General features: G+C 41.0%; 1 protein-coding gene across 1 annotated transcript; it reads left to right on the plus strand.

Annotated features, from left to right (window-relative positions):
- The first annotated feature begins 3,045 nt into the window (after positions 1-3,045).
- cyp27a3 (cytochrome P450 family 27 subfamily A member 3) lies at positions 3,046-25,261 on the plus strand. Its single transcript, XM_015965915.3, has 9 exons — positions 3,046-3,522; positions 4,095-4,285; positions 6,378-6,577; positions 19,591-19,788; positions 20,678-20,841; positions 21,024-21,190; positions 21,471-21,552; positions 24,475-24,678; positions 24,974-25,261. The coding sequence occupies exons 1-9, from the start codon at positions 3,271-3,273 to the stop codon at positions 25,112-25,114; spliced, it is 1,599 nt and encodes a 532-aa protein (XP_015821401.1). The 5' UTR covers positions 3,046-3,270; the 3' UTR covers positions 25,115-25,261.
- Positions 25,262-25,552: the final 291 nt, after the last annotated feature.

Consider the following 25,552-nt stretch of genomic DNA (forward strand, 5'->3'; position numbering starts at 1 on the left):
TTGAGACCAATGTTTTGAATTGTTGTGTAGGGTGTGCTGTCACCAGGTAAATGTCAGCTGTAATGCTCCTTACTTCATTATGATGTAACGAGCCCTTTGCAGTATGCTGCTGAACAGGTGTCTGCAGGTCAAAACATTTTATTTTCAACCACATTCAAGTTTGAATAAAGTCAGCTCTAGATACCAGACAGGTCGATGGCTTAACAGGGTTTGGTTGGAGGCTGGAATCACAAACCTTTCAGGACATATGAAACAAAAACATGCGGATGACGTCATGGCTGGTTAAAAAGCTTAACTTTCTGCTGCAGCGAACTGTTCCTGAAAAAAGGTTGAGATGCTAGTTAGTTTCTTTATTCGTGTTTCCCAAAGACAATTGCCTTCATTCTTCCACACCATCATTAAGATAATAAAGTTTAAGTCCCATTAGTCATCATCACTCACTGGTGAAATTACATCTGTGCATTTGAGCCCTCCCTGACCTGTAGGGAGCAATGAGCTGCAGCAGTGGCAGCGCTCGGGAACTGTGGTAGATGCAGACACACAAATCAATATGAACATAAAAACATCAAAAGCAAATGAAATCAAAACACTCTTCAGAAGTTTCATAAAAACCCACCACGATCCTCAACTGAACCGCGTGTCATAGATATGACGTCACGGAACATATAAAGGGATCCTGATATTACAACTTTTTTTCTATGGAGCATTCTTTTGTTTTGGTTTTCAGTTTATCTTCCAAACGCGTGGCTTTGAATAACCATAGCAGCACATTTCTCTGTTTAGTTATCAGCTGCATGAAGACGTTTAAAGAGCAAGTCACCCCCAAATCAACTTTTTTTTGCTGATAAACTAAATAAATGAATGTCTAGTCGTGCTGCAGACACGTGTAGTCAATAATTTGGCACTTCAGTGCATCTTAGTTAAAATTTAAATATTCTGCTTAAAACTGTCAGTGTTGGGCCGTTGTCAGGTCAAAACTCTGCACTGTATTTGAATTTAAAACTGCCACTGCTATTGGCTAAGAGGTATGCTATGATGTAAACTGGTACATTATGATGTCGCAATGCTGTCGTGAACCTGTGTGTGTGTGTATTTGTTAGCGGCTCCGCCCTCTGTCTGCTAGGCAACGGCATTTGTTGCATTTTTCAAACATGAAGTGGGAGTGGAGTTAGACTCTGGTAGGGGGTGACTTGCTCTTTAAAGCGGGTTTATTGGTCTAACTGTCCCAATATCCAGGGGCGGATTTAGCAATTTGGGGGCCCAAGGCGAACACTGACATGGGGCCCCTTACACTAAATTTTCTACAGTCTTACCTTTAACTGGATTTGCGAAACTCTCCCCTCTTCTGACACGAGTTATTTTCCCTTTTTATTAGTCCTCCTCTTTTTTTCCAGTTTTTCTCTCCCTTTGAGTGCCTTCAATATTTGCTCTGCTTTCTTCTTCCTGTCAGTGCTCCTGTGCTTTAGCCTTAGTTATTTTTTTTCTATTTTCCATTTTGGTCTATGTTTTCCTCCCTTGAAACATTTGCCATTGTCTTTGCTTTCTGCTTCCTTTTGATGTTTACATCGAAAAACGACGTCACTTTCAGAAGTGAAAATAAAAGCTTTTATGAAGCAAGCAGCTTCTTTCTCTTATTGGAGCCACTAGGATAACTCAATTTCATGCTTAATGTTTTGACTTATCGCTTTGAGTTTGTTACGAACGCTCCCGCCTCTCTTCTTCTTCTTGTTTGTGGTCTTATGGCACTTGGCAAACAACAATTTAGTGCATTACCGCCACCAACAGGATTGGAGTGGAATGACTACCAATCACTTCCAGTTTGTGCATCGCCGTCTTAATAACCCTCTTATGACCATAATTATAACAGGGCCGCCTGGTATTTTTTTAATCTTATGGCTGTAAAATTGTAATAAAAGCGCAAAGTGTGTGTAACCTTTTTTCAGAACAACCTCGGCTTTTAGTGTATGGTTTGTATTTAGAATTTATTTCTATTAAAGCCTTTAAAAAATCAGCTTAAAAGTGAAAAAAGCAAAAAACGGATTTGAATTCTTTACATTTATTACTGAACAGAAACTTCAAAATTACTGGGCAAACAATTAAAACTTTGAACTGTAATGCATCTATTCTTAAAAAAAAAAATTTGAACCTTTGTATCTTTTTTTTTAGCAATTTTTAAGACCACTTATTTTTGTAAACTTTAAGACGTTTTTATTTGATGTGGTAGACCTTGAAGCAGTTTCTCTCCAGCTGCAGGCAGAGTCCCACTCTGCGCACCTCACACTGCCATGGGGTGCTTCTCTGGCACACCGTGCACTGCTATACCAAAAACTTGTTTTAGCAAAAACAATTATTTATTGTAAAAAGATAAATAATGCTGGAATGAAGCTGAATGTTACAATTAGCAAATAGTTGAGGGTTTTTCAAATACAAAAATAAAATATAAAGAATGACCAAACGTTCATACCCTGGTTCACTGGGGATCTGTCCTTCTTTGTGGACACTGTCTTCAGATACAAGCCTTCTGGAACACCTAATAGATCGCGTTGATTTTCTTTGAAGCATTTCCATAATTTCATGCTGGCTTTTTATGCTAATTAGCTTCCTCGTTCCGTTATCCGCTTTCACCGCGGCGCCGCCCTCCGTTTCAATCAGGCTGTACAGCAGGATTTCCCCTCGTAGCGATATTTTCCCTAACTCTGATTGCTTCATGCTATAGATCGTTGGAAAGCTGCTTTTATGTAATTTTAGGAACCGTTGGAATTCTGCGAATCTGATCAGCCATTCAAAGGTTATAAAACGGAGCATTTTGGATGACAAACTCAGCACATGTCTGAATCTGTGTTGTGATTCGTTGCGCTTAAGACAGGGAATCCCGGTGGCTACCATAATGTATTGTATATGCACGAAAAGCCCCATTTTTAATCTTTTCAGCACTTTTGGAATTTTAATGATATCTTGAATGGTTCAGGAATTATGGTAACGAGAAGCATGTCCAATCCCGTCTGCGGCCACAGGTTGGTAATAAAAATATTGTGGCATTAACAGAGGGGTGCCGGCATCAGGACTAGGGGCCCCCCCAACACAGGGGGCCCCAGCCAGCCGCCGACCTATGCCTAATGGTAAAACCGCCTCTGCCAATGTAAAGTCCGGAGAGGCTCCGAACTGCAAACAAGGAGCCATTATTTATTTCCAGCCCTCCCACCGCAGGCAGGCGGACCCACGCTGCTGCGCACTTGTTGCACCGCGAAAGGCGCTCGTTTCACGGTCAAAATGCTGAGGAGGTCTCTGGTTAACGTCGGGCTGCGGCTGAACCGGCAGCAGCAACACAAGGCCGGGATCCAGGGAGCGGCGGCGGCGGGGCTGAGTCCCGGCCCGAGTCTGACGCGCCACGCGACCTCCGGCAGCTCGGTGGTGGGCATCAGTAAACCCAAAACCATGGATGAGCTAGGTGGACCCAGCTTCGCCACAACACTCTACTGGCTCTTCATCAAAGGCTATTTTCAAACCACGCAGCAGATGCAGGTAAGCTGGACCGAACGGAACCGAGACCGGAGATCTGAAGTTTAGTGACCCCTGCAGCCCTTAATAACCCTCAGCTCTGGAAGAGATCCTGGCTCTGATTATCCACCAAACTCGTCCAAACGTCTCAGGAACATCAGAGACAGACGTGGGTATCTGGAGATATATATGTAGAGAATGTGAATTAGATGCGAAGCCTTTGTTACCTTTTCTTTACATTTTATTTTAGGAAATTACAATGTTTACACAATTCCAAGTATTTCGCACCTAAATATTTAGAGTAAAGTTAAAGTGGAGTGTCTGTTTAAATATGCATTCATTATTCTTTATTTCTGGGTTATGCTGAGAAATGATCTACAGTGACCCCAATCTTACCTCCAAAGTGATCCAAGATGTTAAAAAAGGACCAATATAAAAATAGTGATTATTATTATTAATAAAATATAGTAATGAGGGGTATATTTATGTATTTATTGCCATACCCTTCTTGCGTTTAGATGTGATGCGTTTTATTTTCTGAAAGACTGAGTTTTACTTTTTGTAGTCCAGTGATGTTTAATTTGAATCACTCATAGATCGAGCACAAGAAGATCTACGGCCCCTTATGGAAGTCCACGTACGGCCCCTTGGTCGTGGTGAACGTGGCCAGCGCAGAGCTCATAGAGCAGGTTCTGAGGCAGGAGGGAAAGCATCCAGTCCGGACTGACATGCCCCACTGGAGGGGCTACAGAGAGCTGAGGAACCAGGCCCACGGACCTCTAACAGAGTGAGTTTGTGTGGAATAAAAACCCAGTTTTGTGTCTTCATTCATGCAGTCGATGCAAGCGTGATTCATAAACACGGTGCAGTGTGAGGGACAGTCATGTCTGGTTTTTAAAACTCTTTAGAGTCACGGCTCCTCCTCATCTAAAGAATTTCCTCCATGTTTTCAATGTCTCTGCTTCAAGCACACCTGGTTTATATATTATTTGAATAGCTTCCTCAGGAAGACATCAAGTGCTGCAGAAGCACGTTAATCAGTCATTCATTTACGTCAGGTGTGTGGCAGCAGAGAAACACTGGTGTTTGAACGGGCAACATGGAAAACATGTAGGACAGGGGAGTGCTGAGGACCAGGGTTGAGAAACTAGAGGATTATCTATCCTCGCTGGCCTGGCAGCAGATTGGGATCCTCCAGGATATTCATCTATGAGTGTCTTATTAACACAACTTCATAATGATTCATAGAAAAAAAAAAGAATATAGCACTGCTGCATGTTTTCTTCTTCCCCCTCTAACGCTCCCCCCTCCTATCCCTCCCTCAGGAAACAGCTCCTCTAGGTGTGATGCTTTAGGAGAAAAGGCCTTGCTGTCTAACTGTCAACAAACCCCATTAAAAGAAACCTGATCACCTCCCTGACAGATCCTCATGTCCTGTGGCCACAAGGAATTTGTTTTCTAATACTCACAGCTTACTGTAAGCTCATAAATATATATGCGATGGCTAAGGAAGGCTTAGAGGGTTTTTTAAGCTACTCTGTGAGTTTTGCAGACAGTAAATGGTGAAAAAGTGTCCCATAAGTGAAGTCAAAGTCAAAGTCAGTTTAATTGTCACTTCTGCCACATGTACAGGACATACAGAGAAATGAAATTATGTTGCTCTCAAACTCTCTCTAGATAGAAAATAAACATTTAGTATAAAAACAGTAACCAAGTTCAGAGAGACTGTGGGGGAAAAGAGAGGAGAGGTGGGAGAGCCGGGGGGAGTTTAGCTTCCTAACTGCCTGATGGATAAAGCTGTCCTTCAGTCTGTCCTGGCCTTGAGACTCCGCAGTCTCCTCCCTGACGGCAGCAGCTCGAAGAGGCTTTGCATTGGGTGAGTGGGATCAGCCGCAATGCGAAGGGCCTTTTTGAGGCGGTTGCTGTAAATGTCTGGTAGGGAGGGGAGAGAGACCCCAATGACCTTCTCTGCTGCTCTCACTATATGTTGGAGGGTTTTAATGCAGGAAACGTTGCAGGCTCCGAACCACACAGTGATGCCGCACGACAGGATGCTCTCGATGGTGCCTCTGTAGAAAGTGTACAGGATGGGGGCTGGTGCTCTTGCTCTTCTTAGTTTGCGGAGGAAGAAGAGACGCTGCTGTGATTTCCTCGCCAATGCTATGGTGTTGTTCGTCCAGGAGAGATCCTCTGTATTGTGCACACCCAGGAACTTGGTGCTGCTCACTCTCTCCACAGACACACAGTTGATGGTCAGAGGAGCATGCTGAGTGTGTGCTCTCCTGAAGTCCACAACAATCAGCGTGAACTTGGACGTGGACTTGGACATGGAAATGGCGTGCTGTAGAAATTTGCAACTCACCCCCAAATCAACTTTTTCTTTTTGATAAACTATATAAATGCGTGTCTAATCGTGCCGCAGACACGTGTAGTCAATAGTTTAGCACTTTAGTGCATTTTAGTTTAAATTTAAAATTTCTGTCTAAAACTGTCAGTGTTGTGTCGTTGCCAGGTAAAAACTCTGCACTGCGTTTGAATTTAAATCTGCCATCGCTATTGGCTAAGAGGTACCCTAGAACGTTAGCTGGTACCATATGATGTCACAGTGTCGTTGTGAGCCTCTGTGTGTGTATTTGTTAACAGCTCCGCCCTCTCGGTCTGCTAGGCAATGGTGTGTGTTGCATTTTTCAAACAGGAAGTGGGAGTTGAGTAAGAATCTGGTAGGGGGTGACTTGCTCTTTAAAGGAAACCCCGTCTTTTGATGTACATCATGTTTTTTTGTTTTTTTTAAACTTATGCCACCATCTCTGATCCAGTCATATACATGGCTGGAAGGAAACCTAAAGATCAGATGTCCAAGTTTGTTTCCTGATTTGCAGGATGGGAGAGAAGTGGCAGCGTATCCGCAGCATATTGAACCCTCGAATGCTCAAGCCCAAGCACGTCTCTTCCTACTCGAACACCATCAATGACGTGGTGACGGACTTCATTAGCAGAGTGGCCTGGCTGAGGGACACCAGTGGACAGGGCGTCATGGTCAACGACCTGACAGCAGAGCTCTATAAGTTTGCTTTCGAAGGTAAGTAGGAAACATACTCGGGTATCTGTTAGGAGGTGGGAAAAACAGCATTTTCATAGCAGCTACACACAGCTGTCTCTCAGGGAGTCAATGGCCTTCAAAGCTGATTAGATACCAGGAGATAACTTGTGGGCTGGATTACTGTGGTTCCATAGATAGGCAGGTACCTTTGACCAAGTACATTTTCAGTGAACTTTCTTTTAAAGCAAAGTATTTGGACATTAGAGATATAAAGAACCACCTTTTGTCAAACTTTTTGACAGGTCTATTGTTCTTTGACCTTTATGACCTTTCCCCCAAACCACCTTACGTCAAATTTGACAGGTGTATTGTTTTATGACCTTTTGTGAAATGACCTTCAATGACCCTGTATGTCAAGAAATGAATTGATGAAGTTATTGTAGTCCCCTTATGTCAAGATGTATATTGATGATCTGCTTTGATGTATTCAATCTGCACCACTTTACGTCAAGTTAGGATTGATAACTCTTTTGTGTTAGGATACCTCACCCCACAGTTCCCACAGAAGTTGTCACTTCTGCCACATGTCTCCCTTTCATACGTAACACCTCTCATCCCTCCCTCCAACCATGGTCAGCTCTTTAAAAGGTATTAATCAGTTTCAGCACGCAGTGTCAGTTCACACACACACCCACACACCCACACACACACACATACACACACACACACACACACACACACACACACACACACACACATACACACACACACACACACGCACACACACACACACACACACACGCGCACACACACGAGAGAAGCGTTAACAATGGTAATAGAATTCATTGTGATGTTTTAGAAAGGGTAGGAATTGTATTCAGTCTCACCGTCCAATCGCACCATTTCCATTCAAGATTTTGTTTTAAAGGTATGTTACGGACTTTTGAATTGTTATGCTCACGATTGCCCCCTCAGGCCAAAAGCGTAATGGCAGCTTCAATAGTAGGCTCGTGCACAAGGCGCGCATGCTGTACGTGCACACTCCTTAACGAAAATAACAGCTGAGACAGTCCTGTGTGTGTATGTGTGTGTGTGTGTGTGTGTGTGTGTGTGTGTGTGTGTGTGTGTGTGTGTGTGTGTGTGTGTGTGTGTGTGTGTGGCCTGAAGGACAGAGGACAGGAGAATGCGCAGCTAATTAATTTAATAATTTGGTTCTGTACCTTTCTCTTCAGCACACCCGACAAAGGTTTATGATGGGTCAGTCCTCCTGCATGCTCAGATCATTCCCTTCCCTTGCTTGAAAAATTGTTCCAAAATGAAAGTTGAACCCACATCTTTTTTATCTGTGAATTCAATGCCGTTCGGCGAGTCTCAAATAAAAATTTGGGCATCTTACTGTAAAAAAATATACCATTAATGTAAAAAAGAAACTCTAAATGAACTATGTTCACACCCAGAATCAAACCCAGGTCTTCTGCATGGGAGTCAGATGTCTTACAAGGTGAGCTACACTCTAGTAACATTCACAGTATCTGTAACTTTTATATCCTTGATGACACCAGAAACAACGTCAATCCAAAGAACGGTTCGAAGCGAAAATGGCTATTTTGTTGCTAATTTGCAGGAAATATCTAGAAGAAAGTTCTACAGAAAGTAGCTAAAGGTTGGTTTATGCTTGACGCGTCCGCGAGGTCCGCACGGGTCCGCGAGGCGAAATTGCATCATTTTAACAACCACACCCCTCCACCGCGCCTCCGCATGGCCCAAAATTTCCGCAACGCGCACCTAGGAAAATTTCTAACCACGCGGACGGTCGGACGTGGAAAACATGGTGGACCGGCAAGAACTAGTATGGCAGAGGTTCGTAAATACAGACATTTGCATGATTCAGCTCTCAAAGATCCTTGTGATCAACATGTTAATAATTCTTGGAGAGAAATAGCTCGCACTGTCAGAAAAGACGAGGATGCTGTTAAAAATGATGGAATGCCATGTTGTAAACAGTAATTTTTACTTCTATTATGGTGTAATGTTGGATGCATGCCGTGTAGAGCTCCATGCTGCCCCCTACAGTTTGGGAGAATATTGGCTCACCGCAGAGACGAGCCGCACAAACCATAAATGCTGCAAGTTGTGAAGCACGTTCCATCCGCGAGCTGCATCACCAAGCGGAAAGTGAATGCGTCAAGCATAAACCACTAGGCATTAGGAACAGCGACAAAGTCGCTGAGTTGGCACTGCCTCTCTCTCTGCTGCTAAAGCTACTGATAGCAAATGCTACGGGCTATGCCTGAGCGTGAACGCGCATGAAGCAGCCTGCTCGACCCGAGCAACTCTCTTTTTCTGTGATTTTACAGAAAAACAGGCAATCACAGTAAAAATGCCAGGGCTCGTTCTACAGGACCAGGGCATTGCAGGAGAATGTATGAAGCAGGGCCGTGCAGAGACCTTTGACGGGGCGGGTGCTCAATTAAAAAAAGGGGCATGTATAGAGCAATCCAATAAGTTAGAAAATTCAGATAATGAGACCCTTGGGTTCAAACAACATAATAAAAAAATATAAATTAGTGTCATTAGTGTTAATGTTAGTTCATAAATAATAGTTTTAGTTTTTAAAGCTGATTCATACCTAGAGATGTTACAACCACATTTCTGCCCCTGATCTGAGTCCAAGTTGTTTGATTTTTGATTATCTTCCAATACTGAGTCCTGTTCTGATACCAGGTGGTGATGCAACGCATTATAAAAGAAGAAAGAAGTCGTCCTTCTGTCTGTATTTGTCATTTTGTTATTTTAGCCTGAAAAGGTCACTCATTCAGGAAGTACATTTAACAGAAATCAAGATACTTTATTGCTATTGCACAGGTGTACAACCAAAGATATTTTGTGCTTACTAAAGACAGCTCTAGTAAGAGGTAGTAAAATAAATGTAAAATAAATGCAACCACAGAGACTTATCCAATGTGATCTACAGCTATGTTAGCTGAGATCTTTTTCCTGTCTGTAGAAAATTCTTGATCCCATTCCATGATCTCACTGAACTTAACACTAAACATGAGAGCTCTGCTACCAACCTAACAACAACACCCTTTACACAAAGGCACCATCATCCCATACGTGGCAGGAGTCTCAGAGAAACTTAGAAGAATCTTCTCCAAACACAACATCCCGGTAAACTTTAAACCCAACAACACCCTCAGACAGAACCTGGTCCACCCAGAAGACAAAACACCCAAACAGAAGCTCAGTGGGGTCGTTTATGCAGTCCAGTGTAGTGAGAAACTAAACAACAATTACACAAGAACATAACACAACACAGGAGAGCCACCTCTTCAGGTCAAAACTCTGCAGTCCACCTTCACCTGAAGGACAAGGGACACACCTTTGAAGATGACAAAGTCCACATTCTGGACAGAGAAGATAGATAATTTGAGAGAGGAGTAAAAGAAGCTATCTATGTCAAAACGTGAAAAGCCCACTTTAAATAGGGGCGGGGCTTAGATTTCACCTTTCCAGTACCAATAATGCAGCTTTGGTCAAGGTCAAGGTCAATTTTACTTACAGAGCGCATTTACAGCAGCAAAGCTACACCAAAGCGCTGTACAAGGTAAAACAAATAAAAATACAACAAATCAACAATAAAAACCTAAAATTAGCTGAGCACACAACAGTCACAATCTATGATAAAAACTGTTAAAAACTATTAAGATGCTCAAGTCAGCCTGCATTAAAAGCCAAATAAAAAATTACGTCTTAAGAAGGGATTTAAAATGCTCTAGATTCTGTGTGGTCCTGATTTGAGAGGTAGCTTGTTCCACAGTTTGGGCCCAACCACAGAGAACGCTCAGTCGCCGCGAGTCTTTTGGCGGGTTTTTGGAACTGTTAGAAGAGCTTGAGAGCTGGACCTCATGGTTCTGGCAGGGACGTAAGCGGACAGCAGCTCAGAGATGTAAACTGGGGCCAGGCCATGAAGGGATTTAAAAACAAAAAGTAAAATTTTGAAACGGATCCTGTAAGAGACAGGAAGCCAATGGAGAGAGGCCAGAACCGGGGTTATGTGATCCCACTTGCTGGTTCCAGTCAGCAAGCGAGCCGCTGCATTTTGGACCAGCTGAAGTCGGTGTGGGGAGGACTGGTCCAGGCCAGAATACAGGGAGTTGCAGTGGTCCAATCGGTAAGACACGAACAGGTGGATGACATGTTCGAGGACATTAGCAGGAAGGTATGGCTTCACCTTTGCTATCTGCCTTGAATGATAAAAACCTGATTGGACCACTGCACTCACTTGTCTGTAAAGATTAAAAGAACTGTGTCATGATGGGTGGTAATTTCTTAACCCACATGAAGAATCACTCAGGGATAAGGTAAGAGATGATAAAAAATATCTTTATTTTATAAAGAAAACAAAGCGAAAACTGAGGGCGCTGATCCAAACGGGACAGGAAACGAGGCAACTCCGACTTGAGTTGAGCAGGACAAGGGGCAGGAGGGAGAGGCAAGTCAGGTTGATGCAGGGAGGAGATGCTGGATCCAGGAAGGCAGGTGAGCGGTGGAGAGCAGGAGGCCAGGGAAGCTGAACAACGCTGTTATAAATCACACCTCAGGCAGGTGGAGGGAATCCAGGGCCAACAGTAGAGTATCAACCGGCGTAGAGGTGTGGCAGCACCGCTCCTTAAATCCTCTGGCCAGGCTGATGGTAATTAGCTGCAGCCGCTGCTGCTCCCCAACACGCTCACCTGCAAACAATGAAGGGAAAATAGCAGCAGAAGCAGAGAGAAGGCAGAACCATGACAAACTGTCTAAAAACACACCAAGGTTTTTAACAGAGTTTTAGAAAACCAGAACAAGGACCAAAAGGACCAACAGCGTTGTTTAAAAGATTAGAACTTTTTTTTTTATCTCATTCAGTTTCAGTCTAGGTCACACCTTCCTGCATCTAATCAACACGATGACTCACCATCAATAGAGGCTAACGACTCATCAGGAGATGGAGAGGCGGGAGTAGTTTCTGCTCTTTAAATAACAACAGACAGCTACAGCTTATGAGCTTGACTCTCCCATATTCCAGTTAGAACTGACAAAGCTCCTCAGAGGAGAAGTGAAATGTTTTAAAGAAACCAAAGAAGTCCAGTTGCCTTCATCTGAACTCTTTGGAGTAATAGTCAATAATAAAAAAATACATAATAAAGTAATAAAATGTATATAATTGTGCTCACATTCACTTTTACCATCTCTTTGTGGGAAGCAGAAAATTTATCACGTTTAACCCTCTTATGACCATAAATATAACAAGTATTTTTTTGTTTTGTTTTATGGCTTTAAAATTGTAATAAAAGTGTAAAATGTTTGTAACTCTGCTCCTTTTTCCAGAACAACCTCAGCTTTCAGTGTCTAGTTTGTATTTAGTGTTTATGTTTATTAAAGTCTGTAAAACTGCAGCTTAAATGAAAAAAAAAAAACAGATTTGAATTTTCTTTGCATTTATTAATAAACAGGAACTTCAAAATGACTTGTGCAAACTATATCAAAAGAACTACCGGCATTTAAACTCAGAACTGTGTTGCAAACACTCAGAAAACAGTGTGACCCCTGACCTCATGTTAACTAGTTTAATGACTGCAGCCTGTCTGTGACCACAGGTCTACGCTCTGGTCCAGAGAACGGGATACAGTAAAATAAATACTAGGTATCATAAAATAACACTCATGGGCTACTTCACAGCTGTAGCTACATTTCTACCAGCATTATGAAGATCAATAAGCAGATAAAAGGTTAAATCTAAACATTTCATTACAAAAAGTCAACTAATAAAATTCTGCACTGATAAAATGATATTTTCAGCTAAATAAATATTTATTGTACGTATAAATAATGCTGGAATGAAGCTGAATCATTTAGTAAACAGTTGAGTGTTCAAATAAAAACCAGTGTGACTTTAATCTGTCCCTCCTCATGTCACCATGTACAGAAACAGCCTTCTGGGACACCTGACCAACCAGGTGGATTTTATTTGTGACGTTTCCATAACTTTATAAAAGCTGCTGATGAAGATGATCAGATCATCTCCTCCTTTCGGTTCTTGCTCTCCCGTCGCCGTCCGCACCGTTTCTTTCTGTGACGCTGCAAAGCTGGTTTCCTTCTAATAGCGATTTCTGGAGTAACATGAATTACATCATGTAATACCTCGTTGGAAAGCTCGTTTTATGTACTTTTAGAAACCGTTTGAATTATTTTTATTCGATTAGTAATTCAGAAGTTATGACCCGGAGAATCTAGAGTGAGAAACATCCGTGATTCTTTGTGAGTTTCTTCAACACTTCAGGAGAAGTCTCTCTCATGTCTCATTTTCTGTCCCAGACATGCAGCTACCTGACTCTGCTCCACACACACTAACCATGGACTCAAACACACGTAAACAAAAGCTCTGATATTAAAATCCATCCAGCTGACGTGAAGCAGGCAGAAAAAAAACTTACAGGTAGATGAACGCAGACTCCTGTCCGCAGGGAAAACACCAGTCTGTCGTCTCCATGGCTACAAGGTAGAGCGACAGCAAGGACAACCAATCACACGTTAGTATGATGCGGCAGAGCCAGTCAGTGAGCTTGTAGGCGGGTCTAAGGGAAAATAGCCTTCAGCTTGAGGCGGTTGCCTCCGCATGGTCCTAGTGCCCGATTTGTATCACAGTATAACAGTTTTGTACGGTAAAATCTGAGGAACGACCGGAAAAAGGGCACTTTGGGCACTTCAGACAAAAGGGGCAGGGTCTCAAGCACCCTAAACCCCCCCCCCCACCCCCCCTCTGCACGTGCCTGGTTTGAAGAAGACATTTATTATTTCTATACATGTTTTGGCTGTCAAACTTCCATAATGCCCCTTTAAAAAGACCGTATAACTGTAACGGGAAAACCCATCTCGGATCTCATTCTCAGAAACACGCCGTGATGTCAGGTAAGTGGAAGAATTTACTCAAACTCCACCGTTGTGCCCGTTTTCTCTCCTCCCTTCTCCTGTGCGGTGGAGATCATACACCATTAATGCTCATGTCACAAACAGAAGAACCCAGCATTCAGTCTGCAGAAACAGATGCTTCCTGCACTTTTATTGAGTACTGAAAAATGCAAACTAACTTCCACTTGGGAGGAGATGCCTGCAGGCCGTTTTCCTCTGGATTTCACGTTTTTCAGCGGCCAGTTTCTCATCACACAGCTCCTTCTGGGACTGGTCCCTGGACTCACACCGAGTATTGCTCACAAAAACAATTCACATGAACCAAACCTGCTGACAGAAACCCGTGTGAAGATCTACACAAACCTGTGCCGACAGGTCGTATGTTAATTTATTGTCGAGGGAGTCCATGTTGCCCTGGCAGCTCTGCACGTCTTCTTAAACTTCCCCAAGTCATCATTCAGCTGATTCAGCTGACCTGCAGAACACAAAAACTGCCTTGTGCCACCCGGTACAATGTCAAAGACATTTATTCCTTTTTAGTTAGTTTAGTTAATAGTCAATTTTAACTGCTACCATTGAGATTCTGAATTGTTTTGGTGCTGGGGGAAATATTCAGCTGCAGCTTTGTCTAAATACAAAATATAGCAACAATATTAACATTTTTAACCATAAACAGTGATCAAAAAGCTTCCATGAAAATACAAACAACTTTTTGACACCAAATGGTGTTAAAGTTCACCTTCTCTTGGCTGCATGTGACCTGTGCTCCTTCTAGTTGCCTCTTGTACATGTTTTCTATGTGAGTGATCTGCTCCTTCTGCCTCTGGATCTCCTCCTGAAACTCCATCGTCTTGGTCTCTGCAACTCCTCGCTCAGCTGCTCCACGTCTCACCTGGTGTTTCAGCTTGTACAGCTTAGTCTGTGGGACACATAGGAGTTCCTATTAGATCAAAACGGCAGGAATTCAAACAGAAATAAAATGTAAACATGGGAGGTTTGATTTATGAGTATCTAACAAATACAGCTTTTGCATCGTGTTTAGTAAAATATGTTGTACTTAATTCTGTGTGATCATTTTGACAGTAAAGTCACATTTTACCTGCATGTGTTCAGATTCAGATTTCCATAGTAGCAGCATGTGTGGAATATTAATATTATCCACTTAGTTTGTTCCCTACTGCAGAAATATGAATGAAGTCTTGTTTATTTAGAGGAAAGGGTTTTAAACTTTTTGCAGACATCTGCTTTATGCTATTATTATGCTTCCATATTAAATGTTTGCATTAGAGTCATCAACCTAGATGATTCCAGGGTGGCCTTTTATTGTGGGCAGTATAAGGTACACATGTGCACTACTCATGATGTCAGATCAGCGTCTTGATGTGGCACACCTGTGAGGTGGGATGGATTATCTCAGCAAAGCAGAAGTGCTCACTGCCACACATTTAGGCTGATTTGTGAACAATGTTTAAGAGAAATGGTAATATTGTGTATCTGGAATGAATTTTAGATCTTTAAGTCCATCTCATCTCATCGGAGCAGAAACAAAGGTGTTGCGTTTATATTTTTGTTGAGTGTATTTATTTATTGATTGAATAAAACTTTAAAAATCTCATTTCCAGTGTAAACAATATTCACAAAACTAGTTAGCATTAGTGGGGATTTACAAGAGGACAAAATAATGAAAATTGAGAAATACTTCCTGTTTAATATTGATTATGATTACAGTAAAAGTACAAACAGCTGGAGGTAAATTCCCCATTCAAATCTAAATATAAAGAAAACACCACATGAAGATCCTGCTGATTAGTCAATGTGGAATCCAAATGCTTTTCTGATAAAATAGCAAAGACAAACCAGAACAAATATAACTAACAAAATAACAATAAATGAGAATTGTGATCAACTGTCAAATCACAGGAAAATTAAGCTAGTTTGCCATGAACAATACATAAACAGACACGTTTTTTAAGGATCAAAACAAACACTGTTCCAACACAATTAGTATTGATTATATGTACAACTAAATTCGAAACCCTTAATTATATCATTAATTAAACAACGACAGCCAAAAAAAATAAAATAATAAAAAAAACCTTAATATGAATCGTCTCTCTCTTAACCACCGTAGACGCTAATGCTAACTTCCGTTAGCAACAAAGTGTGAGTTGACATCAGACAAGCAGCGTACCTATCAGATATGACAGCAGCAAAACATAGAGCAAATCTTTAGCCAGGTATGTAGAGCGAAGTTCTGTGATGAGTACCAAAAAAATTCTGTTCCTCACGGAAATAAAAATGCTTCAGCGCCCTTGCAAGCTAGCTCCAGCCCATTACTGCTACACAATCAACAGCCGTGGCTGAACGGTCGGTGGGTCCGCACCATTTACAGACACCGGCAAACTTCTTCTTTTTCTTCTTCTTGTGCTTTTTATTCACGATGAGCAAACTGAAAAAGCTAACTGCACAGAAAATAGTCAACAGCTGTAATGCAGGTATAAGAGTGCCCCCTAGAACACGTACCCGCTCCACAAACTGTTAAGTGCAGTATCTGGCCAGCAGTGGACTGCAGAGTGGTGTCAAATTTGAAACTGGTCAAGTTTCTAACTCAACAACCACTGAGATCAACCTTAAAGCTCTAGCTTAAAGCTAAAAAAAACATTTAGTGTTACTTTAAGTACCTCTATCTGCATGTCATGTCTCAAAGAAAAGCCCAAGTCTAAATCGTCCACCATTGATGCCAAAGCCGTTCCAAACGAGCACCGTTCTTGAGCCGACGCCATCTTTGTAGTTTTTCTCCATCGCAACTCTGGTGCTTGTGCCCATTCAACAAATTCAAAACTCTGTGATTGGAAAGACACAAAGCCGATCAGGCCAATAGTATACCTGCTGAAGCTACAACGCAGCATGGCTATACTGACCTGCAGAGCTAGATCTTTTTGCTACTGCTACGATTGGCCTAGATTTCTAGGCTAGCACGCTATGCCTTGTTCTAAAGAAACTCTGGAATAAAAGAACCTAGAACAAAAATGGCCTTCATATGAGAGTTCCAAGAAGGCCAACACCATAACTGATCAAAAACAACACAATGACCTGTCTCACATTCACAATCCACTAAAACATTTAGGAAAATATTTGGTGGACTGATGAGACAAAAGAAGAACTTTGTGTTAGGCGTGTTTCCCACTTAAGTGTCATTTTGATGAATACAGTTTCCTAATTTATTGTTTTTTGGTTGTAAAATAGTTGTATTACTGCAACTGATGTTAACACACTCCAGTCAGCTGTGTCCAAACACAACTAACCCATCTGCCAGCACATTCCTTTGTATTCAACCCTGCAGACACTTTATCTTGTTTGTTCAGGCATTATCCAAACTGTACTGGGAAGCAATAGTGTAACGTTTCCATGAGGTTTGAATGAGAACGAAGTCAGATTAGCTTGTTCCTTCTATTTCTGAGCATTGAGTCACAATATTCTAAGAACCTGTTAAAAAGTTTATATAACATGTCAGGTTATTTCTTTCAGCACTCTGACAATGCAAAAAAAAAAAAAAAAAAACAGGTTTGCTATATACAATATGTCATCGTTTCCACTTGGATGGATGTTGTCTGGGACATTTTATTTTTTCACAGGAAAACAAGTGAGTACATTTGACTCCATGGGACCAATGTACTTTTTTTCAGAGTAAATTCATGTAGTCAGTGTACAATGTATTTTACTCAGCTTGATTCTTTGTAACTCTGCAGATGATCCTTAAAGTTCCTATGTTTCTTTTACTTCACTAGCAAAGATGCAATCTGTTATTTTAACTTTTCTAAGTGTGAAATCCATTGGAAAAGTAAAAAAGTTTCTCTTTATTTTTACAGTGAGCCCAAAATAAGGGCCTTGTTTTACATTCCCACATCTACAGTGTGGTGCTGAAGATTTCCCTCTTTTCAGCAGATCTGCTGCGGTCTCTAGTATGAATGAAAATCATTTTTCTTGGACAAAGTGTTTTTTACTACCTTCATTCACTCTTCTTTAAATGCAGTGTTGAGGTTTTATCTCTTGCCTGAAAGCATTCAGCCATGTTGTAGAGTTACTAATGCTAACGGTTAGCTTCTGCTAGCTGAGAGACGCAGTTTCCAGGCTGCCAGCTTCACTGGCTGTCTGTGAACTTCAGGGTTCATTTCAAGATCCTGGTTTTGGTCTTCAGGGCCTTACATGGACAAGCACCACCATATGTTGGTGATCTTCTCAGTCCCTACACCTCCAGCAGGTCCCTGAGGTCCAGTGACCAAAGACTACTGGTTGTGCAGCACACCAGGCTAAAGACCAAAGGTGACAGATCATCTGCTGCTGTGGCCCCCAGACTCTGAACCTCTCTCCCCCTGAGCCTGAGATCAGTGGACTCAGTTGTCTCCTTTAAAAAGCAGCTGAAATCTCACTTGTTCAGGCTTTGGTGTGACCTTCATCACCCTCTCCTTATTCTGCTCTTTCTACCAACTCTGCCTTTCACTGGTTCTTATTATTTTCTCTCTCCCTTTCCTAATATTTTTTAATCACAATTTTTTGTTCTCTTTTATGTTTTTAAATCATTAAAAAAATAATTTATTTTTTTGTTCCTGTGAAGCGTCTTGTGATTTTTTTTTGAGAGGCGCTATATAAAAGATTGTTTTCTTTCTTTCTTTCTTTCTAAATCAACAACAGCCTTCCTCTGTTGCGAGCCAACAAGAGGCTGTCCTTTTATTATCGAACACTTTGTAATCTATTTCTTTCACTAATGCAGGTGATGGGGGTTGAAGACTATTTTCCTGTTCAGGATGCATGTGCAACTCAAAGTGAAATAAAAAATAAAATAAAAACAAGTATGTTCTCGGTGAACAAGACCTTTAAAATAGCTCCAATATCTCAAATGTCAAAGTGGGCTGAGTGACTGTTATTTTATAAACGTTCACACCACCATCAGTTTTAATGGAATGTTCCGTTTGATGTTGGATCCAGAAAATTCTGCTTTCCAAACTGGAACAACCAACTACTATGATGTTGGATCTCCCACTCGGAAAATTGAAGAATTTTTTTATAATCCGACTTCGAGGTCCAATATTGCAGCTTCTCCTATCAACAACAGCTGTTGTGGTGTTTATTTTAAAAGACATGTTGTTTATTTATTTATTTTACAAATAATGTGGTTCTGATGGGGTCTGAATGTAAACTATTACTAAAGACAGCATCTTCACCTCATCAGCCATTACGCATCATAAAAAGCTCTGAACAGCACCTTGAGTGTTGAGTTGAGGAGAAAATACTTTCATAGAATAAATTCCACATAAATACTCTCCCTAAAACAAAATGTTTGCTGATAAATAGAAAAACAAGCATCCATATTGGAATCCCGACATTCCCGACAACATTACCTGGATCTCTACTTACTCAGGCATAACATCTCTCACAGCTCCGAGTAGCCTCCAAGGTAAAAAGAACACAGCACAAGACACTTTAGTTCCAGACTAGCTGTTAGCTCATCGATACTTCAGGCTCTATTTCTCTGAACGGAGGCCTTTTTAGGAATAACAGGTGCCAGGGGCGTGTCCAGGGAGTGGTAGCACATGCCACCCTTCAAATCTGATTGGCCACCCCAGGTGCCAACACACTAATTTACCTTTAAATAGGCTTTTCATTGTCCACAAAAGGCTTGGGGGTAAAACAAAAAAGCATAACCATTGGTGCCACCCATGCACAAAGTTGTGCCTCACCTGGGCCACCCCATTTTAAAAGATCTGGACACGCCACTGACAGGTGCGATAATTGTTTAACACAGAAACACACCCAAACAGGTGAAAAGCTTCTTTTAATTCTGCTTTTGGAGTGTGAACAAACATATGGGCATGACCTAAAATACAGCTGTAATGTGTTGCTTTCTATGTATTTAAATACTATAGCAACATGTTCAGAGATTAAAGTTATAAAGAATTGAGGTGTTATGTGATTTTACTGGAAATGTCCACCTATCCTTGACAGATTTATAACTTAAGATGGTGTCAGGTGTCTGAGTTCTTGTTTTAATCTTTTGCATTTAGTTCTAATTTAAGTTTATTTGTTTTATTTCTAATCTTCAGGCATCTGCTCCGTTTTGTTTGAGACGCGTATGGGCTGTATGAATGAGACGGTACCAGAGGAAACGCAGAAGTTCATCTTCTCTGTTGGAGAAATGTTCCGGCTCTCTCCCATCATCGTCCTCTTTCCCAAGTCTCTGTGGCCCTACCTGCCTTTTTGGAAACAGTTCGTTGCAACCTGGGATCATCTCTTCAAAGTCGGTGAGCAGCATGAGCTCGTGAACTTTAAAATGGCCACCTTGGCTTCTTATTCCTCAGTAGGGTCAGCAGGAGCTGGTTTCTACTCAGCAGGGTGAGAGAAGGGGGACACCCTGGACAGGTCACTGGTCCATGACAGGAGAGCAGAGACAAACAACCACACACACTCACCTACACTCTAGAGTCACCAGTTACCCCAACATGCAGGTTTTGCACAAAGAGATTATGCAAAAGCTGCAATTGGGATTTGAACCTGCAACTTTCTCGCTGCAAGGCATCAGCGTTAGTAACTGCTTCACTATGTAGCCCCAAATGGTCACTCATTTATTTTCAGGGAAAAAAAAAGAATTTATAAACAGAAATTCCTCTTTTTATTTTCTAGCATTTTATTTTTTAATTTTTTTTGAGTAAATAATGTTGGGCTTTTAATTCAAAATTTGACTTTGCTTTTTAAAATTTAACCAAATTTCAAGTCAAATTATTTTACGTTATAACTGAAATAAATAAAAATGTAAGTCTTGGAATGAAACAAAGGCTAAAATCATGCATTTTAAACGTTGCATACTGATGAAAGATGGTTAAAAAGATATAAAATTATACAAAATATCAACTAACAAAAAATAATCAATAAACTCAAAACGTAAAGAATTGGAGCATTTTTGTACTGCTAGAGATTAGACTGCTGTCAGGACACTTAGCAGAGTTCAGAGGTCATGGCCACTTTTCCAGTTGCAATTATCAAGTGATTTCAAGGCTAGCAAACTCTTATGACTCCGTCATCAAACAAAGTCCATCATCTGAGTCCCTCTGACCTAGAACCGTCTCTTTGTCACCATCTGGTGGGATAATGAGTCAGCTGCGTCTCCTGAGATAAATCTGTTGTGTCTCCCAGCCGAAGAGTTGGTCAATAAAAAGATCGAGGGGATCCAGCAGAACGTGGACCTGGATAAGAACATGGAGGGAGCGTACCTCACTCACCTGCTGCTCAGCGACCAGATGACGGTCACAGAGATCCTGGGCAGCATCACCGAGCTCCTGTTGGCAGGAGTAGACACGGTGGGTGTCGGCCTTTAGGGACACATTGTGCTCACGCAGATGAGGACATCAAAGTAGTGAATGTGCCTCACAACATTTCACTGTACTTTTAAACGTAATTCAGTGTTTCATCATTAATGTGACCCACAAACACATTTATCCATTGTCCAGCGTTTATCTGAAATATTGATATCTTCCTGCAGACATCCAACACGATCTCCTGGTCTCTGTATCACCTGGCAAAGGAGCCTGAGATCCAAGAACAGCTGTACCAGGAAGTCATCAGTGTTTGCCCTGGAGATAAAGTCCCGACTAGCAGTGACATTACTCAGATGCCGTACCTGAAGGCCATCGTCAAAGAGACGCTGCGGTTAGAGGATTTTTCCTTTGTTCTGCACACACGACACAAACCCAACACCAATAATTATACCTCAGAGTTTAACCACCTCCTAGCAACAACACCTAAATACTAAAATCTACCTCTGAATTTAAGAATTGTAGAAGTTTTACGTAAAGGGGTGTTTACTTTCAGTTTAAATAGATTAAAAACAAAAATCTAAATGCTCACACTTAAGATGAACCCTGGCATTACATTATAATTTGGTTTAGTTTAAAAAAACACAAGCAAGCAATGATTGTGTGATCTCCAGGCTGTACCCTGTTGTTCCGGGAAACGCTCGCGTCACCGTGGAAAATGAGATCATTGTCGGGGATCATCTCTTCCCCAAACAGGTGAGGCACACGTCAAAAAGGTGCAGTGTACTATAACCTATAAGGTTATAATTTAACACTAATCAAACAGACACAATCAGAAGTGCATGTGTGTGTGGGTGGTGGTGGGGGTGGGGGGGCTATTTCATTCTTTCTTCTTTTAATTTCAGACATTTCACACAAATATCAATACAAAAAATCATTCCATTATTTGTTTGAAAAGGAGTAGGCAGAAGTATTTACTGTACTTATTTGTCCCTACCCCCAATTTGTACCTCTTATTCATTTAATTTTATTTCAGTCTTAAATTAAACAAACAACTTATGCGAAAAAAAAATAAAAAACAAAAAACAAAACAACTTATGAAAAACAGAGAATGTGTAAATTTGCAGATTCACCAGTTATGGGGGGGGGGGGGGGGGGGGGGGGCACTGAAAAAGAGGCACAACAGCATAACCAGCCACATTTACCGTCCTGGGTTAACCCTGTTTTCTTCATTCTTATACTCATTTAAAATTAGGTTTTTATATTTTACTTTAAACTGGTTTATTTTTTTACTTTCTTTTATTTCTTCTGTTAGACTGTTCCATAATTTAACTCCTGCGATTGCGATTGACAGTTTTTAAAGTTTTTCTAGCACTTTGTATTTTTAAATTCCATTTCTTAAGTTATACTCACCTTCTCTTTCTTTGAACAATAAACAGATTTCTTTTGGAAGCAATTTTATTTCTTACTTTATACATTATTTGCACTGTTTTGAGCTTCACCAAGTCTTGGAATTTTATTAGCTTGCATTTCAACAAAAAGTGCATTTGTATTGTCCCTGTACCCCACATTATTAATTATTATAGTGACCTTTTTCTGTATAATCGTCTGTATGTTACTTTTGTATGTGTTTCCCCAGACCTCTACACAGTAACTCATATATGGCAGTAGTAAAGCACAGGATAATATGTGCAGGGCTTTCTGATCCAGCATCTTCTTTGCTTTCCCCAGGATGGCAATGACCCGTGCCAATTTCCCCCGAACATGAGTAATGTGTGGCTTCCAACAGAGCTTATTGGTCAATGATCACACCAAGAAATTTTATGTCACTTACTCTTTCTAAATATACATTGTCCACACATTTCTATTTTGATGTTTTTCTTTTGGTTTCCAAATAACTTAAATCTGGTTTTATCTAGATTCAATGATAATTTATTTATATCAAACCACTTTTTTAATATCGTCAATTCCTGTGTGATCATCTCCAAAACCTGTGGCAATTCCACATCTGAACACAGTATATTTGTGTCATCTGCAAATATTACAAACTTTAAAATTTTTGATACTCTGCAGATATCATTTAAGTACATAATAAACAATTTAAGGCCCAGTACTGAACCTTGAGGTACTCCACAAGCTATATACATCAAATCAGATTTGTATTAATTTATTTGTACATATTGTTTCCTATTCCCTACATAGCTTTTTAACCAGTCCCCAACGATTCCCCTAAACCCGTACCTTTCCATTTCTTTAATAGAATTTCATGATTAACAGCATCGAACGCCTTTTTTAGGTCTAAAAAACCTCTGATTGCATACCTCTTATTATCCATACAGTCCGTTATCTTTTCCATTAAATCTATCAATGCCAAAGCTGTTGATCTGCTGCTTCTGAACCCAAATTGGCTATCTGTCAGTAATTCATATTTTTCCACAAAACTGTCAAATCTTTTTATGAACAGTTTTTCCAGTGTCTTAGAGAACTGGGAGAGTATAGACACTGGTCTATAGTTTGTAAAATGATGCCTTTCACTGGTTTAGTAAATTGGAATAACTTTTAGCAACTTTCATGTCTTGTGTCTGCCAGTTCCTCCTCATTGATATTGCTTCTCTTTTGCATCTTATCGGCGTAAAAGGCCGCTGTTATTTCAAGCACAAACATGCATATAACACCAGCTAACAAGGCTGCCGACTACTAGTGCTCCTCATGAAGCATTAAACATCAAATAAATCAGTGAACCTCAACTGGCAGCCCATGGGCCACATCCAGCCCGCTAGACCTTTCCACCTGGCCCCCCAATCCATTTGGCCGTCCCCCCCAATTGGATGACTTTGAAGTTTAGCAGCAAAATTCATGTCCCAAATATTAATAATTGTTAACGTTCTCCAAACACATTAACTACAAATATTAATAAATTAAGATAGAAAAATAATTTAACTTTTATTTTAGAAGAGCATCTTGGCCTCTTGGTGTCTGCTGAAAAAACTTGAACAGATTTAGTTGAGGACCCCTGGAATAAATTAAACAGTAGACTACATTTTCTAAATGGGATTTGAACTTGCAACCACCATCCTGTCAGGTTTTCACACAAAGCAGCAGCTAAAGCCTCATGGGGCTGTGACTAGTTGTAAACGTATCCCTACTGGCGTTGAAGATCTTCACTCTTTTGATAAATTTATGAGACATTTTCTCATTTTAGCCTCTCTAACTCTTGTCAGCTCTGTTTCTGTGAGTCAGAAAGACTCAAACAGAGAATATGAATGGACTGCATACAGGTGCCACCTAGCTGCTGTTTAGGGAGGGTGTGTTTTGGCAAGAATCTGGTGGTACAATATTTATCACAATACAGACGAGACAATACGATATAATGCAATACTAAAAGCCAGAGGGCGTTTGCAATTTTTAAGACTAAATTAACGCTTCCAAGACACATCCTGAGTTATCTCAAGATCTGCTTGTTCTGTCAGAATAAAGGCAGTGACAGCCGCTGCCACCTAGCTGTCAAAGTTCAAAATTGCACCAAACAATAAAAAAAATTTACAGCGCACAACGTTTAAATATCGATTCAGTATCATAACATGACATATCCTGATATTTCACCGAATTATATTTCTTGCATCTACTACTAACAGGTGAACACCGGGTGAATGAAAAGTTTTTTGTTTTTTCTCTCAGACGCTGTTCCACCTGTGCCACTACGCCGTCTCCTATGATGAGAACATTTTCCCAGCACCGCACACGTTCATGCCACAGCGCTGGCTCAGAGGGGACGACAAGCTCAAGCAGCACCCGTTCGGATCGGTGCCGTTTGGGTTTGGAATCCGGGCGTGCTTAGGCCGGCGGGTGGCTGAACTGGAGATGTATCTGCTCCTGTCCAGGGTGAGTGCACACACCACTCCAACTGTTGTTGCTCTGTGAGAAACAAACATTTAAACCAGCAACATGTTCAGGTAATTACAGAAAAATGATCATTTGCACCTTAAGCAGGAAGATAAAAAGGGATCAGCACAAGAAAAAAATGATCTGAGGTGTATTTTTAGTTTTAACAAGGACATCGTCCCATTGCATGTGTTAAAGATCCAGACCGTGTTTACCAATCTGCCTAGTCTCGAGTCTCTTTTAACCGTAGTGTCTGCACTCTCATTAACAATCTTCTTTCTGCTTTATGTTGAAGTTGATAAAACATTATGAGGTGAAGCCAGACCCTACTGGGACAGCTGTGAAGCCGATCACCAGAACCCTGCTTTGTCCCGCGACGCCGATCAACCTTAAGTTCCTGGACAGAAGAGCTGAGCAGGGAGCATCATCTCTGTGAGCTCCGTGGTATTCCCAACGTGTCACCTCTGTCCTCACCCAGCACTTGTTTCTATATCTGCCCTAACGGGAATGCACCCTCACCCAAGTGTTAGCTGCATGTAGCAGATTGTACAGAACAGTGTGTACTGTTGAAATGTCTCCTTTCGTAAATACACAATTAGTTTCAGATGAGAGCTGTTGAGGATTCAGAAGTGAGTCACGTTTATTTTGTCTTTTTGTTTCTTCAAAGATTTTTCTAAGCTGTTAGATTATTTCTGTCCTCTGTTACCTCATTGATCAATGACCAGGGCTGCATGTATTGTGGACACTTACTTGTCACTTTGTCCCTGTACACCACCACATCGATGCATTTAAGACTAAACGCTTTGAGTCGACTACAGAATATTACATTTGCAGTTTGAACTTTATCTTTGTGGAACCCTTTAAGTGTTTAGGA

This window comes from Nothobranchius furzeri, chromosome 14 (assembly GCF_043380555.1).
Source record: "Nothobranchius furzeri strain GRZ-AD chromosome 14, NfurGRZ-RIMD1, whole genome shotgun sequence".
Classification (NCBI taxonomy): Eukaryota; Metazoa; Chordata; class Actinopteri; order Cyprinodontiformes; family Nothobranchiidae; genus Nothobranchius; species Nothobranchius furzeri.